This window comes from Chaetodon auriga, chromosome 1 (assembly GCF_051107435.1).
Source record: "Chaetodon auriga isolate fChaAug3 chromosome 1, fChaAug3.hap1, whole genome shotgun sequence".
In the NCBI taxonomy this organism is placed as follows: Eukaryota; Metazoa; Chordata; class Actinopteri; order Chaetodontiformes; family Chaetodontidae; genus Chaetodon; species Chaetodon auriga.
This window is the reverse complement of record NC_135074.1, coordinates 2,485,278-2,501,388: the sequence shown is the minus strand read 5'-3', so window position 1 is coordinate 2,501,388 and position 16,111 is coordinate 2,485,278. Positions and strand designations below refer to the sequence as shown.

The 16,111-nt window shown below is 41.5% G+C and overlaps 1 protein-coding gene across 5 annotated transcripts in view; it reads right to left on the bottom strand.

Moving 5' to 3' along the window:
• adamtsl3 (ADAMTS-like 3) overlaps nucleotides 1-16,111 on the bottom strand; it is a 235,733-nt gene that overhangs the window by 116,331 nt on the left and 103,291 nt on the right. For all 5 annotated transcript variants that reach the window (XM_076727218.1, XM_076727300.1, XM_076727446.1 and 2 more), the window contains 2 exons: nucleotides 12,710-12,837; nucleotides 1,582-1,627 (listed from right to left, as the gene is read on the bottom strand). In XM_076727218.1, coding sequence (XP_076583333.1) covers nucleotides 1,582-1,627; nucleotides 12,710-12,837 — 174 coding nt within the window. The remainder of the gene's footprint in view (nucleotides 1-1,581; nucleotides 1,628-12,709; nucleotides 12,838-16,111) is intronic.

The window sequence follows — 16,111 nt, the reverse complement described above, 5'->3', positions numbered from 1 at the left end:
GCATGGGGTTTGTTAAGATGGATATTCATGTCACCCATGACAATCAGTGGGGTGCCATCTTCGGGAAAGGTTGAGAGTAGCATGTCCAGTTCAGATATAAAGTTGATATATGACCAATATATACAGCTTAGTGGGAGCAGTAACCATGATTGCATGATATTCGAATGAGGAGCAGTTGCTTAGAGGAGTAAGCTTGGTGAATTTTCAGTTTTTGGAAATGAGTGCGCCCGTGCCACCTCCTCGTCCATCAGGACGAGGTGTGTGGGAGAAAGTAGAGTCAGCTGAAAGCACAGCTGGTGTGGCTGTGTTTTCTGAATGGATCCAGGTTTCAGTCAATTCGGTTTTGTTTACAGCAGACTGGCAATTCCATAGAGCAAAGGAAAAAGCACAAGGGGTATCTGAGGTTTTTCTGAGTGAGTAATGGTTCTCAGGATTGCGTCGCCTTTTATGGCCAATGCATTTTTTTCGCATTTCCTGGAGGACCGGAATATATTGGTATCACATGGTGTGGGTGCAGAAAGGCAGCAGGAGTAGTGTAAGAGTAGTGGTAGTTACCTGTGTCCTTGCTCAGTGGACTCGCACAAGTAGACTCGCAGGTCTTTACCCAAAAGGGTCTTCACATGAGGCTGACACTTCAGCGCAGCCTGTGTGTTAAATACAGGAAGTGCCACAGCTGTGCCCCCTCACAGCCTGTCGCCATGACTGAACACGCCCCTTCAGGATTTCGCCAGCTAGCGACAGATAGAGGGCGTGACCTGCATCAGCCGACCCTACTATTGAAACTCAGTGAGTGAGAGCGAGTGCTCCATGACACAATAACAACAACAATCATATGTAAATTGAATATGCATTGCTAGCTCTGCTCATTCCTCCTCTTCATACTGGCCATCAAAAGATCCTTTCTTAATGTGCTTTCAATACAAGTGATGGGGCATAAAGTCTGCAGTCCTCATTCTGAGTGCAATGCATTTCAAAGTTCTTCTGAAGCTAAAATGAGGCTTGCGCAGTGTAAGTTAATCAGGTGGAGATCTTCCAAAGTAACAGCTATCTGAGAAGAGAACATTCCTGGAATTATTACAGCAAGAAAAGGCTGTTTGGTCTTGTCTCTCAAGGCATACTTGAAATTTGAACTTTAATTTGAACCTATCCTTCACTGTTAGTTAACAAATGTGGTCAAGGTTAAAATGAATCATTGTTGGATCACTGTAGGAAAATGGAAACCAACAGCAGTCTCCCATTATTAAACCGTCAATCCACCCCTGACCTTCTCTCTGCACAGACATTGTGTCTCTAAAATATGTCACCTGACTTCCTCTTTTGCTCCCAACAGACTAGAGTCATAATTCCTCCGGCCACTAGAGGGCTTTGTCACTGGAACGTAAATGCTTGTTTTCGGGATTCTGTAAATTTTTTTGGGAGAGCAATCTCTTTAAGACACATATCAACTTAAAGAAACTGTGGATTAAAAATTTCAAAGAGGAAAGAGTTTCTAATACAGTCTTTCTCTCTATGATAACATGTATTAATCTCAAATAAATGTAGCAACTAATATTAAGAATGAGGAGTAAAAATCAGACTCACCATGTTACTGCAGGTTCTGTAGCGAATGTTTTTGCCATCACATCTTCTGCAAAGCAAGGTAAAAGAAAATTCTCAGCACCATATTGCAAACCAACAGGTGACTCTATGATACACAAGTTGTGTGAAAACACAAAAAGTCATTGATCAAAAGCTTTAAAAGTTAATGCCACTCATGAAGCACCCTTCTCTTATCTGATGTTAACATAGTTTATTTTTAGAAATTGATAAGAATCCTTTTTAGCTGGTTTTTTTATTCCTCACAAAATTATTGCATAGGTATTGTTAAAGCGCTAACAACAAGACAATACGAACTAAGTACTAAGTATTAGTTCACCCCATTCGCAAAAACAATTTATTTGAAGCCTGTTTTCAATATTTTTACTCGTCTTTCAACTTTGTTGAACTTTTCTCAATTTGTTCTGGAGAGGCCCCGGTACCTCTCGCTGCAATTCGTCTGCCCGCAGTGCACCCCACACTTCTGAGGCAACTGCAATGCCCTTGAACAGCAGGATGAGAGGATTGTCCACACATCCCCTTCGACTGCCTCAGCTTCGGCAGTGAGGGGCAAGAAACAGCAATGCACCTGATTTCTTGATGCGGGATGCAGCGTATTATTGGACTGTTGCACCGAGCACTAATAAAATGGAAAAAGAAATTGGACATGCTCATCTTTGTGCCAGCAAAAGTTGCATGGCTAGTACACACGCCACAGAACTTAAAAGTAAATTTGTAAAATACAAAGGAAATGATGTGCGTGACTACACACACACACACACACACACACACACACACACACACACACACACACACACACGCACACACACACACACGCACACACACACACACGCACACACACACTCTTGCATGGTTACAGCACACTCCACCTGCAGCTCACATCACCCAGCCAGCAGCCATCTCAGCACTTCACTGAGCTCCAGCTGGCAGTGCCCAAAATGTCAAGCAAAATTGAACCCACAGATATGCACACACACAAACACACACATACACACACATACACACACAAAAACCCACGCACACACTCCTACACGCATACACACATGTACACACGCACACACACACACACACACACACACACACACACACACACTGCTTCAGAATGAACCTGAGCATGTGAAATGTGCCATAGCAGAACGTTCCTTTCCCCATGACAGCATGGACAGGCTGTTAAATCCGTTCCACCTTGTTAGTAACAATAACGACACCCAGTCTCTTGGTGTGTGTTAACTGCCATAATGTGCACATTTCTCCTGTCGGCTTACAATAACTTTTGACTAAACTGGTAGCAACTCATTTATCCCTGTGTAAAGCAGGTCTGGTCTAATCTACCATTTAGAGTACATAGAGAGCAGTGAACCACACTGCAACCATTCAGTCTGCTCCAAGCTCAACCAGACAGACAACAGCAAGCCATGGCTCCATATTAATGAACTAATTCATAGATTTCCCTAATTGAAAAGCACAAACTACTCAACCATGGTTGGACAAACTGTTTGTGCGTGAGTGTGCATCAGTCTGTGCATGTTTGTGCACTGGCGATGGGTGGGCTGTGTTTTCAGGCTCTGGGGATGTCTATGGCCATTAGTCCTGTACAAAACTCACTACACTGACATGACCATAGAGCAGGTCTGTTGATGATTTTTTCAGGACAGAACACAACCGTGCCAAGCAGCACACTGTACAAAGAAAAAAAAATAGAGAGATACTGTTTTGTTGTTTTGTTTATCAATATAAACTGTTGCTAAAATACAGTGATGCTGGAACAGCGGTAGAGTCCATACAACATTAAAGCTTGGGTCTACATTAGCCCTGTTCGGGACTGTCTCATCCACAGAGTGGGAGGCAATCCCAGAGGGTCCCACTGAAAAGATCCAGGAAGTGGCTGTGTGGTATACTTTCACAGAGGTGGGGCAGTTAATTAGACCTACACTTGCAAAAATCAACCAGCTATTCTGCAATAAAGCACAAATCTCACTTTTGTGTCACATGTCTAAGTTTGTTTTGAAGTGTGGAAAACACTCATTGTTGCCCCTTGTGGCCATTATTAAAATACAAGCTAGACTGTGGTTGTCATCAACCATCAAGTACCAAGGGGCACTAATGCACCCATCACAGTGAGGCGAAGAAGATGCAGTACTAGAAAACTCAGAAAAGTGACACAAACGTGACATTTATGTTTCAACAGCAGTTGTTGTTATTTTACTTTTTAAGAAATGCAAGGAAAGGTAAGTCTGCAAAAGTATGTGACTCTTTGAGTTGCATTTTACATTTGAGTGACAAATTTAATGGAAATGTTTAAGTATGATTTGTTGTTTTCTCTCATGACAATGACAAAAAGGGTGATATTATCGTCATTATTATTATAGGCTTATCAAAAATCCTGCAGATACTGTAATGATTTAGTCATGGCAGATGTCCAGTATTTTGAGGGAGGAAGACCCTGCTCTCTTCTGATAACCAAGATTAAACAGACAGGCAAAGGAAATCACCAAACAGGATACTGTACATCTAATGAACTATGTTTTGGGCTTGTTTGTAACACTTCTCATAAAGATGATGACTTTGAAGAGGACTTGACTGATGTTTCTTGGAGGGAGAATACTGACTTAGACTGTTGTGTGTGTGTGTGTGTGTGTGTATATATATATATATTTATTTATTTATTTTTTTTTACTGTGCTTTTAAAAATAACAAAGGATGATTTTCCCATGTGTATCACTGTGCATATAGAATATTTATAACCATTAGTCCTGCAGACAATGGAGTCTTTTTTTTTTTTTTTTTTCTAATCTTATATAGTATATGTCAGTTCCCAGAATGTGTTTTATATGAAGGACATTGCATCTGTGTCTCAACCATCTTTTTCCCACAGTACACTTTCAACTAGATGTTGGTCTCCAGTTTTTCTTTTTTTTCTAAATATTTCAAGAACAGCTCTTTATGCTGCCCTTCAGTATTGGACATATTTCATCATCCTCTTCCCTGAGCATATTTGATCTTGTTTGGAATGAAGTAAAAAAAAAACAAAAAACATTCTTGTCGAGCACATACTCTACAATTGTAAGGTTTTGCAGAAATGCAATCAAGCAGTCAGGCCATGTTAGTTTTCTTGCTTACATAAAAACAGGAAATAGAGAAATAACTTGCTAACTTTTACAAATTTTAAATGTAAATATTAAATAAAAAACAATGTTCTATGAGGTTATGTAGGCTAGAGTCATGAGTGACACTTCACTACCACTGGTAGGAGTTATTGAAAGGAAAGTTTGGTTCTCCAGAAGGCCTGCCTTACTGCTACATGCATGTCCAATTAGGTCAGATTAAACCATTGTTACAATTGGCACAAACTCACGGACAACACTACGACTTGGACAAAATGTGTAAAAGCAGAGATGTTCTGAAGCTGATGATCACTGATGTGCAGAACGACTGACTGATTTATTTACAGTTCTATTCACTATTGTGTCTGTGATATTTTTGTAAGTGTTTTTCCCAATTTCTGAGTCACTTTGTGAGGTTGCTGAACCAGGCAGCCAACCACCTGCTTCCCCCGAACTGTACTAGCTTTCAATGGACCAGTGAAGGACCTACCCTGACGTCCAGTGGTCTTGCTATTTTCAGGGGACACCCAAATGAGACCTCCAACAGAAGGCATGGCTCCCAATACCATTTGGCTTTCTCCAGTCTCAGCTGCCCAGCATGCAGACCAGCCAGATCTTCCAGATCTCCAGTCATCTGTCTCCACTGATGCCCAGCCAGATCTTCAGTCAGTCGTCTCCACTTGTCCTGTCGCTGGCCTCCTGGGCTGTCTAGCAGAGTGGCTCTGCTTGTCTGCCCAGCCTCCCGCCGCACCCCTGTCCAGTTCCCTGGTGGCCACCTGAGTACTGGTGCCCTGTCCAGGTCCAAGGCCACTTGTCTGAAGTCCTCTGCTCTGTCCAGGCTCCAGGGTGTCCACCTGATGTGACTGGCTCTGTTGTCCTTAATTCCTTGGTCACTTGCCCCTGAATCCCTCCTCCAGACCCCCTCCATCTACCCTGTTGTGCTGATTGCATTAGTTTGACAGCTGTGCTTACAAAAAATGTGTCAATTAGGATTAGCTTCAGCGTGATGTTTGGCAACAATTTACATGTAAAATTTATGTTCCATGTTAACATCTTAACAGCTGTGGACAGTGGATTTTGTCAGTTATTTTAGATACAGACACATATTTCATCATGACTTCAAGGCAAGGCAAGGCACAACAGAGGGCAAAGACAAGCGCCACTCCACCAGACTCAGACAGAAAGCCAGACAGCGTCTGAGTTTGTGTAAGAGTTGGATGAAACTGAAGATTAAGATGAATGCTCTCACATCTGTCTGCTGTTGCCCACAGTGACAGACTCAAACAAATACAGTATCTAGGGTACTGCTCCAGATAGGTCACACATGGATAACTAGTATGTACACATACACACATTACACTCACTTCTCCAGGCTAATTATGTCTGGAAATCAAATGGGCCCTCTCCCATGCACACACACACAAACACACACACACACACACACACACACACACACACACACACACACAAACACACACACACAGTGGTCTTACTGGGAGACATTTCTGTAATGATTGTAGTGTGAATCTCTCACTGCAGAGGAAGTCTGAACAAATCAGGTCCCTCAATCACTTCCAGATACTCAGAGATGTGATCAGGGTTTACAGTGATCAAGGCCACGCTCAGCCAGTCTCACCCAAGCACTGCCAGTCTTCAGATGTCTGAGGACACTGATCCTCATCAGACTTCAAAGAGTCCAGGGGGACATATGCGTCCGACTGATAAACTCAGTTTTGACATATTATCAAAGAGGACTTTGCAGGGGGTTTTAATAAGAATAATCTAGGACATGAAGTTAATGCAGATGTCATTTCGCAACGTCTTTTACCCAAATTACTGTATCATGCTTTGATCAGGTGTTTAGAGAGAGATTAATGAGTGTCAAAATATCTGCTAGGAGGCCTTAAGTGGCTGTGGCTGCAACCATTTTGAAAAGAGTGGTCTCAAGTGATTATCCAGTTTTCCCAGGATAACAAAGCAGTTTTCTTGTGATAATGAGAGAGACTGAACAAAAAGTCATTTTCATAAAATAATGATGTTGTTACAAAAAAGGAAAGTAAAGGTGGTAATTTCTTTCACATAGGGATGTAAATAAATACAAAACATATTATTCGGATATGAATTCATAATGCACTCTGAAGATACAAATAGCACCTGAATTTTGCAGTTGTTTAAATTTGAAAATACTAGACTCTTTTGTACAATTTGTCAGTTTTCTGATTAAACTTGACTGATGTTGCACAGGTGTATTTTTATGCAGCATGTCCTCAGACCTAAACAACAGAATAGCTTGATTGCCATTGACTCCCAGAACAACATATACGACCATTGGAGACTACCAGCAAGAAGGCGTACCAAACCTTCGTCTTCATGTGGTTAAAGTCGTAAAATGGTTGCAGGTTTAGGTTGAACTGGACCTTTGCAGTACATAGGTTTTGACACCCAAACTATTTGGTTAGGTTTAGGAAAAGATTATGGTTTAGGTTAAAATTAAAAGTCCATTACATACATTCAGATTTACATTCTGGAAGAAGCTTTCCAAAGTTAAAACTTTTAACAATATTAACCCCTTGTGATGTCATCAAGGTTATTTTTTGAGCTTAAAATTCTGAACAGAAAGCTTGGATTCCAACATGGATGTGTGGGCATTTAGATACTATGAAGTTGCATTATGTGTTGTTGAAGACTGACCCATACAACCGACTACAGGTAAGGACATTTCAGCTTCTGTTGCTTCACTTTTTTCACATTCTGTCTGATGTGAGTACCACTAATTTAGAGAAAAGCATTGTTAAGTCCCTTGAATACCCCCTTTATCTTTTAGAGAAATATTCAAATTTCAAACTTTTTAGTGGATTAAAATGAAAACTAAACTAAAAGTTATATCATATGTTATTTACAGAGTGAAACAAACCAGTGACCTTGTTATACTGGAGCAAGTATCTACGAATCTATTAGTATCTATCTATGAGAAAATGGGGGATTAGCACCAAGATTTAGACATAGAGTTAGGCTTACACTTAGAGTTAGACTTTACTTCAAATTCACCTGCCTTATGGGGACCCTTAATGTAAATCATTAAATTTTAGGGTGAAGACTGAGGATAGAGTTACGGGTTAGGTAAGGTTAGGTTAGGTATAGGGTTAGGAATAGGCAGATAGTGTTTATGGTTAGGGTTAGGGTTATGGTAAGGCTCCAGGAAATGAATGTAAGTCTATGTAATGTCCCCACAAGTGATAAAAACACAACATGTGTGTTTGTGTGTGTGTGTGTGTGTGTGTGTGTGTGTGTGTGTGTGTGTGTGTGTGGTCATGCACCACATTCTCTTTGTATTTTAGAAATTTACCTTTAAGTCCTGTGCAGTGTGTACTAGCCATGCAGCTTTTGCTGGCAGAAAGATGAGCATGTCCAATTTCTTTTTCCATGTTATTAGAACTTGGTGCAACAGTCCAATGCATCCCGCCTCAAGAAATCAGGTCCATCACTGTTTCTTGCCCCTCACTGCTGAAGCTGAGGCAGTTGAAAAGGATATCTGGACAATCCTCTCATCCTGCTGCAAGGGCATTGCAGTTGCCTGGGAAGTGTGGGGTGCACTGCCTTGGTGCCACAAAGTGCTAGTGGGGCGGACGAATTGTGGTGAGAGGTACCTGGGCCTTGGTGAGGCACAAACTGTGGCAGGCTCTGGCACGAGATTGAAATTGTTTTGGTGGGATGGGCTTAGCAGGGAGATCCAAGGCAGCAGAGAGAGGTGAAAGGTTAGGGCCTTAGCTGACAACCTTTCCATAAACATCTGTTTCTCAGCACTGGTGGCTCTACGCTCCATAGAAGAAAACCTTCCTCCACTAAACACATTCAACAGAGCAACACTAGCCCAAATATGACAAACAAAACCATTAAACCACCTCTAGAAAAAATCCAAAGGCCAGCTTGCAGGGTGTGTTCACTCCTCTTTTATCTCTGTCAGTACACTCATTTCCACTTATAACCACAAGGTGCCAATTAACCAGCTTGGGCATTGCATTTACTGTACGTGCGGTTCGTCTGTGTGCAGTAGAAACATAAACATTCGTACTGACGACAGTGATGCTTAAAATGGGAGAAATTTCAGCAGTTGTATGGGAAAGTAAGGCTGCGTAGCAGTCAGATGTAATGGAGACAAATGTGTTGCCAGGAGGCCATCGGACGTAGTCTGAAACAGATTGGCAGTGATGACTTCTTGAACAAGTAATGTTGAAAAACAAATACCTGAGCAGAGAGGCCGGCTGTGAGAGCTGACAACCTGATTGTGTCTTTCAAAAACAGCAACAATTTGAACAACACACACTTTATGTGTTTATTAGTATGAGGAAGACACAAAACACCCTTGACCCAGACACTGTCTCCTCGACTCCTCATCATCGCATCCACATCGGCCCTGAGACATGGACTGAACTCTGTATTGGCTTTCAGTCCCTTCTTTCCTGTTCTGTCTCTGAGTTCAAGACAATGCTTCTATTTAGTGACACTGCTGTGTTCTCAGATGTCAGCAAATACTTTGTTGAGCATAATTTTGTCTTAACTGATACAAATGATGGGAAAAAAGTAGGACGAAGCAATCCAAGGTGTAATAAACTGGATTTAGCCTTTACAGTGGAGTATGTTTTTATGTATGTTTTAATTTTGTTTAGTCATCTAACCATTCAGATTTTTCCACGCAGGCATGTAGACTTTCCAGCCGTATTAATGGCATGGCTGGCATTGTCAGTCTGATGATCAATACACTTTGGTTGGGACTGAGATATCTACATAACTAATGGATTTCTTTGGAAGTTTGTAGACATTCATTGGTCATTCCCTTGACCATGTTCATCCCCTGGCTTTTTGTCTAGCTTCACCAATGCCTGCCCACAGTTTTTATTTTTTGTCTATCAATTAATTTATGCTTATTTCAATAAAAACACCACCGTGAGCACAATATGAACCAACATATTTTTCATCACAGGTCCTATTTTCAGGATACGGCCACCAGATTAGATATTAATCATGGACCAAAGTACAACTCTGCCTACTTTTTTATTTTTTAAATAATTTTTCAATTCACCTTTGTTTTCTGTTCCAAATAAATCTGATTAACCTGGAGGTTTGACAAATTGGCATTATCCTTTAAACTTTTCAAAGACTGGGGGCAGATGAAGAAGTCACTGAATACATTCACTAATGTGTGACCAAAACACTCAATAAAAATTCTGCTATAAACTTTCTGCTACTGCTGCTATTATCACTGCACTCACTATTAACATATTTGTTTGGGATCAGCTACATACACAGGATATTTATGATCATTTCTATCTTCCACAGACTCAATACATGATGTGCCTTCAAACACTGGGTCTATAAGTTGTTTGCAGTCACATGACGTTAAATTTAGATCAAGGGCAGGAAGAGAAAACTGCAATGGACGAGATGGAGGAAAGTTCTTACTGTGCCAGTTTACATGAAATTACGAGAGACAGGTATTAACAGAAAATCAGAACATATGTTGGATGTGACCATTACATTATGAAGAGCAGTGATTTTTCAACTGAGCTGAAAGATTTGCATGCTACTGAGACAACAGATATAACCAACTACCTGGTCATTCAGATGTCGTTCTACTAAACCAAATGAAAGCATACAAAAGTATGGAAAAAATACAACTTTTTCGTCAGCGGTTGGGTCCACAACCTTGGTCCCAATGTGCTCCGGGATGACCACCTAGCAACAGACCTAATAACAAACATTCAGTGCCGCGGTGCCACTAAAGACGTGGATTGTCTCGAAATAAGACAGGGTACATTATTTACGTTAACCTGTCTTACGTGAACTAGTCATGCTGCTTGTAGCTTTTACTTTAATGCTTTTTTTATGCTTCTGTAAAGCACTTTGAATTGCCTGGTGTATGAATTGTGCTATACAAATAAATTTGCCTTGCCTTGCCTTGCCTTTAAATCAGATCCTCCTGACCTCAACAGACAGTTAACAAGTCATTTTTCTGGCGTTATTCAATTTCTTGCATTTTTCACCCTTAGATTTTTCACCATATTTTTGGGACTTGATAAAAGCTCCTCATGGTTTCTTGGTTTGATCAATTTGAGCAACCATAAATAATGCAAAACATAGGCATTTTGAGTGTATGTTATAGTGCTTCCTATGCAGAAAATCACTTCCTGCCCTCCATCTGCAGTTTGCACCAAAAGAGTGACATGATGTCATATGCAAACAACCTATTGGTGAAGAGACTGAACTCGAGACATCTGGTTAACTGGTTTCAAAACACTTCAGCAGGATATCCCTCTCAAATATTTTGTGGTATGAAAAATGTAACATGTCAGCTGAGCAGATCCACAGCCCTGACCAGTTGACAGTTTTAGTCATTAAACAGTCTCATCAACCAAAGCAAAGAGGAAATTTCTGTACAGGGATCACAGGCTGGATGCTGGGTTCTTTTTTCCTTTTTAATGATCAGATTTCTGCCACAAGGTATTTCCATAATTCAGAGATGCTGTCAATTTGTGTTAAGACTTTTTAGTTTAAAACATCCAAAAATTAACTCAAGTTATCAACAGAATGTGAACAAATAACAGTTTTGACATTATGTCAAAGATGTGTATGCATTGTGTTGCAGAGATATCTACTGAAGTTAGAATGCTAACTTGCTAGCTGCAAACCTCAAGAGGCAATAGTGAGTCACTGTAGCATCCAGTCTGCCATCAGCTGGACATGAGAGCATGAAGAAGTAGCGCTGCCTACAGTGTACATTCTAACCTCTTGTCAATCATGCTGAATGTAGCGCCTCCAGTCAATGAAAACAAGGCAATTGCAAAACACAAAACAGAGCCACTCCCAGCAAGCAACCACATGGCTTTCGACCACTGGAAACAGCTCTTGGTTAGTAGAGGGATGAAGTTCATTGATGAACTGGCAACATTTCTTCTAGACTGGTAAGTAAACAGTTAATGTTGCTAACATTAGCTTTTTAGCGATACCTTCTAAGGTAGCTGATTGTGTAACGTTACTGACAGTAACTGACAGGTACCCCAGCCTTTTGATGATTATTAGTTTTTAAATCTCTTAACGGTCTCGGGCCTTCTTATTTATCTACTACTTTTACCCTACCAACCCTTGCGGACCCTGAGGTCCTCCGGCACTGGCCTCTTAACCATACCAAAAGTAAGAACTAAAACACACAGGGAGGTGGCTTTTAGTTATTATGGCCCCCGATTGTGGAACAGCCTGCTGGAGAACCTCAGTGCCACACAGACTGTTGATCTTTTTAAAAAGAGGCTCAAGACCCACCTTTTTAATCAGGCTTTCAATTGATTTGTTTGATTTATCTTATTCCTTTAATCAGGCTTCTTAGCATATTTACCCTTGTTCGTGTCTTATTTTAGTTGCATGTTTTAACGACATGTTTAATTACTATTTATTTCATTTACTCATTTTATTTTATTTTATGTTTATGTCTGAGTCCCTTGGTTTTTAGTTCCAGTGTTTCCTCATGGGGGGCCCCCCACACTGGGAGCTGCTCTTGGTCTACTGATGGTGGCGCTGCCGAGGGGACGGCTCTGGCCTGGTTGGCTGGAGGCCTCTGCACCTTGGTGTGGGGTCTCCTGTCTGCCTGGGTCGGGGTGGTCTCGGGCGGCGCTCCCTAGTCATGGGCTGAGGGCCCTCTCAGTGTGGATGGCCCCCAAAGGTGGCTTATTCCTTGCCTTGTCCGTATGGCTGTGTGTGCATGTGTGTGTGCGTGCGTGTCTGTGAGTGTGTGTCTCTATATGTCTCTGTATGTATTTATCGGGGCGGGAGGGCTGGGTTTTCTTCTTTGTTGTTTTTGGCCTCTGTGAGGCACTTTGTGTTGCTTTTAAGTATGAAAAGTGCCATATAAATAAATAAAGTTTGATTGATTAAAGTTTGATATGCTGGTCCTATCTGTTTGGATCATCAATTGGACAGGTGGCCCATTTTTCCGTATAGCTCCTTTAAATGATGCTTACCCTCCATTGAGACAACGTCTTAGAGAGTAGGAGGCTCCTCCACCGCAGGTTCGAGAACAGTCACTCCAGGGGCCCCAGGCGTCCCACCCGATGTCCCTGTCTTCATCTGAGCGGGTCATCCTGGATGCCTACAGAAAGACAAACCAGCACAAAGGTATCTTACTTTAGTCAGGTTACATATCCACATGTTTTCACAACAATCATGTTCTAACATGTGTATATGAAGTCTAACACGCCTCATGGGTTTCTCAAGAGAATCACTACAACTCTGTCACTTGCTACATGCTATGCTACATGCTACTTTTGGGCATTTGCTGAATAGACACAGGCACTCATTTTTCTTCGGAGGACAGTCTTGCCTAGGTGGCTATTTACATATATACATTTCTGTTTTGTTAGCTGGCTGACTTGCCAGTTAACTAGCCAAAAGTATACACCCCCTCTGGACAGTAATATCCATCCATCCATCCATCTTCTCCCGCTTATCCAGGGCCGGGTCGCGGGGGCAGCAGTCTGAGCAGGGATGCCCAAACTTCCCTCTCCCTGGACACTTCCTCCAGCTCATCTGGGGGGATCCCGAGGTGTTCCCAGGCCAGCCGAGCGACATAGTCACACCCATGTGTCCTGGGTCTTCCTCGGGGCCTCCTCCCGGTGGGGCATGCCTGGAACACCTCCGCAGGGAGGCGTCCAGGGGGCATCTAATAGAGATGCCCGAGCCACCTCAGCTGACTCCTCTCGATGTGGAGGAGCAGCGACTCTACTCTGAGCTCCTCCCGGGTGACAGAGCTCCTCACCCTATCTCTAAGGGAGCGCTCTGCCACCCTGTGGAGGAAACTCATTTCAGCCGCTTGTATCCAGGACCTCATTCTTTCGGTCATGACCCAACATTCATGACCATAGGTGAGGGTAGGAACGTAGATTGACCGGTAAATCGAGAGCTTTGCCTTTCGGCTCAGCTCCTTCTTCACCATGACGGACCGATACAGTGACTGCATTACTGCTGCCGCTGCACCGATCCGCCTGTCAATCTCACGCTCCATTCTTCCCTCACTCGTGAACGAGATCCCAAGATACTTAAACTCTTCCACTTGAGGCAGGAACTCTCCCCCAACCTGGAGCGAGCACGCCACCTTTTTCCGGTCGAGGACAGTAAGTAACACTGGCAAAATAGAGAATAATCACCAGACTGTCTATTAGATTGCCTGAAATCAGGATTGGGTAGAATTCTCTTAAGCCTCTGTCTTCACCTAAAAATGTTCTTGGATGTTCTCGGATGTTTCTCAGCATGCTGTATTTACAGCGTAATGGGTCCAAAGCAAAGCACTGTGAAGGGACTTTGGTACAGTGGCCAAAGTTGGAATTGCAGGTCAGAACAAGCACAACAGATTTTACCCCATATGCATATGGCAAAATATATTTTTCTCTGAGCATCACAAACACGCTGAAATGACTTTAGTCATTTAGTGTCAGAACTGAAGCTACAGGAAGGTAGTCTTACGAGCCCTATATTTGTTTACATTTAGGCAAACTGCCGCGTTTAAAATTATGCTGAATTACTTATTCAAACATGTCAGTTCCTGTTTGCAGTGCACCAATGGATGAACTATAACTGGATTACTAAAGAAAATTAGTGCCCAGGCAATAACCCAGTACCTGTACCAAAAAGTTCCCCATTTCCAAATTTGAGCTCTAAAACACAACCGTGTGTGTAGAAATATGGAGTCATATATACATGAGAAAAGGTTTAGCATCCTCCACCTTAAATTTGATTTTGATTGGATTTTCTCTGTTTTGTCACTTAAACCTGCACTAAAATACTGTTTGTGCCTTCACTTGGTACTGCATGGATGTTTGCCTTTCCAAATATCAGTACATAGTGAGTTGGTCGCATGACGTGATTTGATGTTATGATCCTTTTTTTCCTCATTTATTTTCTAAGCTGGCCATTAAATTACTTCTGAAAGGGACCCCTGTTCCTGACCATGGCCTATAACTATTTCCATTCTTTCACAGAATGCTGACAGTCCTCAGAGATTGTGTTTTCTATTCACAGCATCTTCATATTTAACCCAGATAAAGATGTTTTATTTTGTTTTGGCATTTCAAACTAGTCACTACAGTCTACATCTTAAATATTCTAAATGTGAAGGTGCTTTCTCTGTAATCGTGGCTCTCACTGATTCTTCCATCTATGCCCTCATTTTTATTCCAGGCACTCCCTTAGGATAGACACTACTACTCCTGTTTCCAATAATGACATTTCATCTACCTCCCAACAACAGCTGAGCTGTTATTTTTGGTCAGTCATGTATATAACCGGTGCTGGTGCTTGTTTTTTTGTTTTTTTGTTTGTTTTTTTTATGGTCATCTTTTGCTACTTAATGTGTTAATTTGATTTTATCTTTTATTTCTGGTCAAGGCTGAACGAGGTAATACAATCACCTCATTGCTGGCCATATTAAATTAACTGAGACCTTCACTGACCATATTCATTGCAGTCTTATTGCTGACCTTATTCATTGTATTCTGATCATTTACTATTTAAACCTTACTTTAAAATCATAAAATAAAGTCTTTGCTGTTATTGCGGTAAGGAATACTATTTTCTTTTTCTTTTGGGGGCTCATGACATCACTATCTCCTTGACGTTAGTATGGGGACTTTCCCATTGTGCACTTATGTCAAATAAATAATTCAATTACTCTTTAACCCTCTTTTCAATTAAGCCTCCCCTGAAATGAAGCTCAGCAGAAGTTCAATCAGGAAGACAAGGCTTACTCTATGTATTTATTATCTCTTATTCTCTGTCAATTAAATTTAAAATCTAAACATTGAATGATCTAACTTAATAAGAAATATGTTTTTTGCTTTTCGGCTGCAAGGTACTGTGTGTTGCACAGGAAAAGAGCCCAGCAGTTGGCTGTTGCAGGCCACAGATCTCACTCTGCTGAATAATGTGCTGCTGAAACATTAAAGAGAACCACCGCTTCACCCTCCATGGCCACTCAACAGCGGCATTACCTCACAGTCCTGTGATACACTTGTCTGTTTTTCACAAGTGACATGATAAAGCTGCAACAGCATTCATGCAGCTCACCCCCAACTTTTCTACTGTTTATCTGCTGTTAAAAGCTCAGATGAAAGAGAGTGAAGGAGAGAGACCCTGATAGGGAGTGGGAGAGATGGAAAGAGAAAGGATTTTCCTGGCTCCATGTCACCAAAAATAGGAAAATTGGCTTCCTCTGGGTCAGTGATGTCACTGCAAACCCTGTGGTGCTAAAAAACAAAAAAAAAAAAAAAAAGAAAAAAAAAGGAAAAAAAAGAAAAAGAGATCTCATGCTGGAGGTGCATGTGTAAGAGGAAAACTGAAGCACATTGAAGTATTTATGGAAATTAAGTCAG